At 39.5% G+C, this 1,729-nt stretch overlaps 1 protein-coding gene across 1 annotated transcript in view; it reads right to left on the bottom strand.

The window, feature by feature from the left end:
* The window catches only part of N4BP2 (NEDD4 binding protein 2), a 177,160-nt gene that overhangs the window by 152,591 nt on the left and 22,840 nt on the right, over positions 1-1,729 (bottom strand). Inside the window, exon 3 of the mRNA XM_006873224.1 lies at positions 1,069-1,193. Within this exon, the coding sequence (XP_006873286.1) occupies positions 1,069-1,193 (125 nt within the window). The remainder of the gene's footprint in view (positions 1-1,068; positions 1,194-1,729) is intronic.

The raw sequence follows: 1,729 nt of genomic DNA, 5'->3' as shown, positions 1-1,729 counted from the left end.
ATAGTGTAGGGGGCAGGCTTGCAGGGTATATCCTTTGGTTGGTTGATGATGCATGGAGGGGATTGTAACCATGGCAATGATATGATGTACGATAGAATGAATGATCCAGGACTGCTGTTCATCACATGCTACTGCTTCCTTTCAGTAGGTTGGTGTTTTCCTCTTCCTGAGTTCTTACCTTAATTTTCAGTTCAAGAAAGAGTAAAGAAAAATTTAACAATGCCCTGGTGGCACAATGGTTAAGTGCGCAGCTCCTAAGTGAAAGGTTTTAGGTTCTAAGTCACCCAGCAGTTCGAGGAAGAAATACCTGGTAATCTATTTCTAATAAAGATTGCGGCAATGCTCCTGTAAAGACACCCCCTATGGCACAGCTCTACCCTGCCCCACAGGGCTGCTCTGAGGAACAATCAGCTCCAGTGTACCCACTTACAACAAAAATGACAAACTTCATAAGGCCCTTCAGAGTACTTTAGTCATGAAAGCTAAGTAAAATTTACCTGTGTGTTTTAAAATTTACCTGTGTGATGAAAGCCATCTTCAGTGACTAGGTTGTAGTGCTAATAATGAGCAGAGTCATTTTTACTCTCACACTGTCCTACATAAGAAAACAGACCAATCTAGAAAGTCCACTGCTTAACAATGCAAATTCAGTTTTCAAAAAAACAGACACCTAAACATACCTTATAACTGTAACCTCCCTGAGCTATTCTGGGACCCAAGTAGGAAATCCTGATAATAACTGCATGAAAAAAGACTACCTCTCTTGTCTCTTACGATGCAAAACCAAAAAAAGAAGTAACTGTCATCAAGTCGATTCCGACTCGTTGCAATCCTATACAGGGCAAAGCAAAATTGCTCCTTAGGGTTTCCAAGACTACTGTACATCTTTAAAGCAGCAGAAAGCGTAGTCCTTCTCCCATGGAATGGCTAGTGGGTTTGAAGCCTAATGCTTAGGTCACAGAGCCGCCCGTATATTTTGCAGTTATATTTTAACTTTTGAAAAGGTATGTGTCTTTCAAAATACTAATGCTAAGTCAATTTGACCCAGAACCCTATGTATCTGCTTACCACGATTCTGGTTCCATTCATGTGCTTCTCTTAAGTATTTCACATCAAACCGGTACTGTCCATTTATGTAGAAATAATCATCAGTACTAAGAATAATTCCACCTCGATTATCTTCTTGCAAAATCCTGCAAATGACAAATGGAATGGTTCCATTAATTTTTATTTCTAAATCCTCTCTCCTCATTTTCACAAGGTCATAATTCAAATGAAAAATTCAAATATTCATATTTAAAGGAGTGATAATGTCAAAACAAATATTAGAAATTCTCTAAGCGGAAGTTTGAATCCCAAGAAAACGTAGCCAACCAAGGTAACTTTATTTTGCTTTATGTAAATTATTATTCAGAAACTTAAAAGGAATGTTATGAATGAGGTTTGAAGATTAACCTTTTTTTTTTTTAAATGTCTTACTATGAATTACGTGACAGTTTACATGGGAGAACATTACCTTTACATTTATCCTATCATATATCGTTTCATTGCCATGGTTACAATCCCCTCCATGCATCATCAACCAACCAAAGTGTACACCCTGCAAGCCTGTCCCCCTCCCACCACCCCGGTCATCAACACACAGCCCCTCTCCTTCCCTGAGTCCACCGTCCCCAGCCGCTACATCTCTCCATGTCATCGTCTCTGCCTCCATCTCTGGCATCACTGC

This window comes from Chrysochloris asiatica, unplaced genomic scaffold (assembly GCF_000296735.1).
Source record: "Chrysochloris asiatica unplaced genomic scaffold, ChrAsi1.0 scaffold00230, whole genome shotgun sequence".
Classification (NCBI taxonomy): Eukaryota; Metazoa; Chordata; class Mammalia; order Afrosoricida; family Chrysochloridae; genus Chrysochloris; species Chrysochloris asiatica.
Note: the sequence above shows the minus strand (reverse complement) of the source record. Positions and strands in the feature narration are given on the sequence as shown.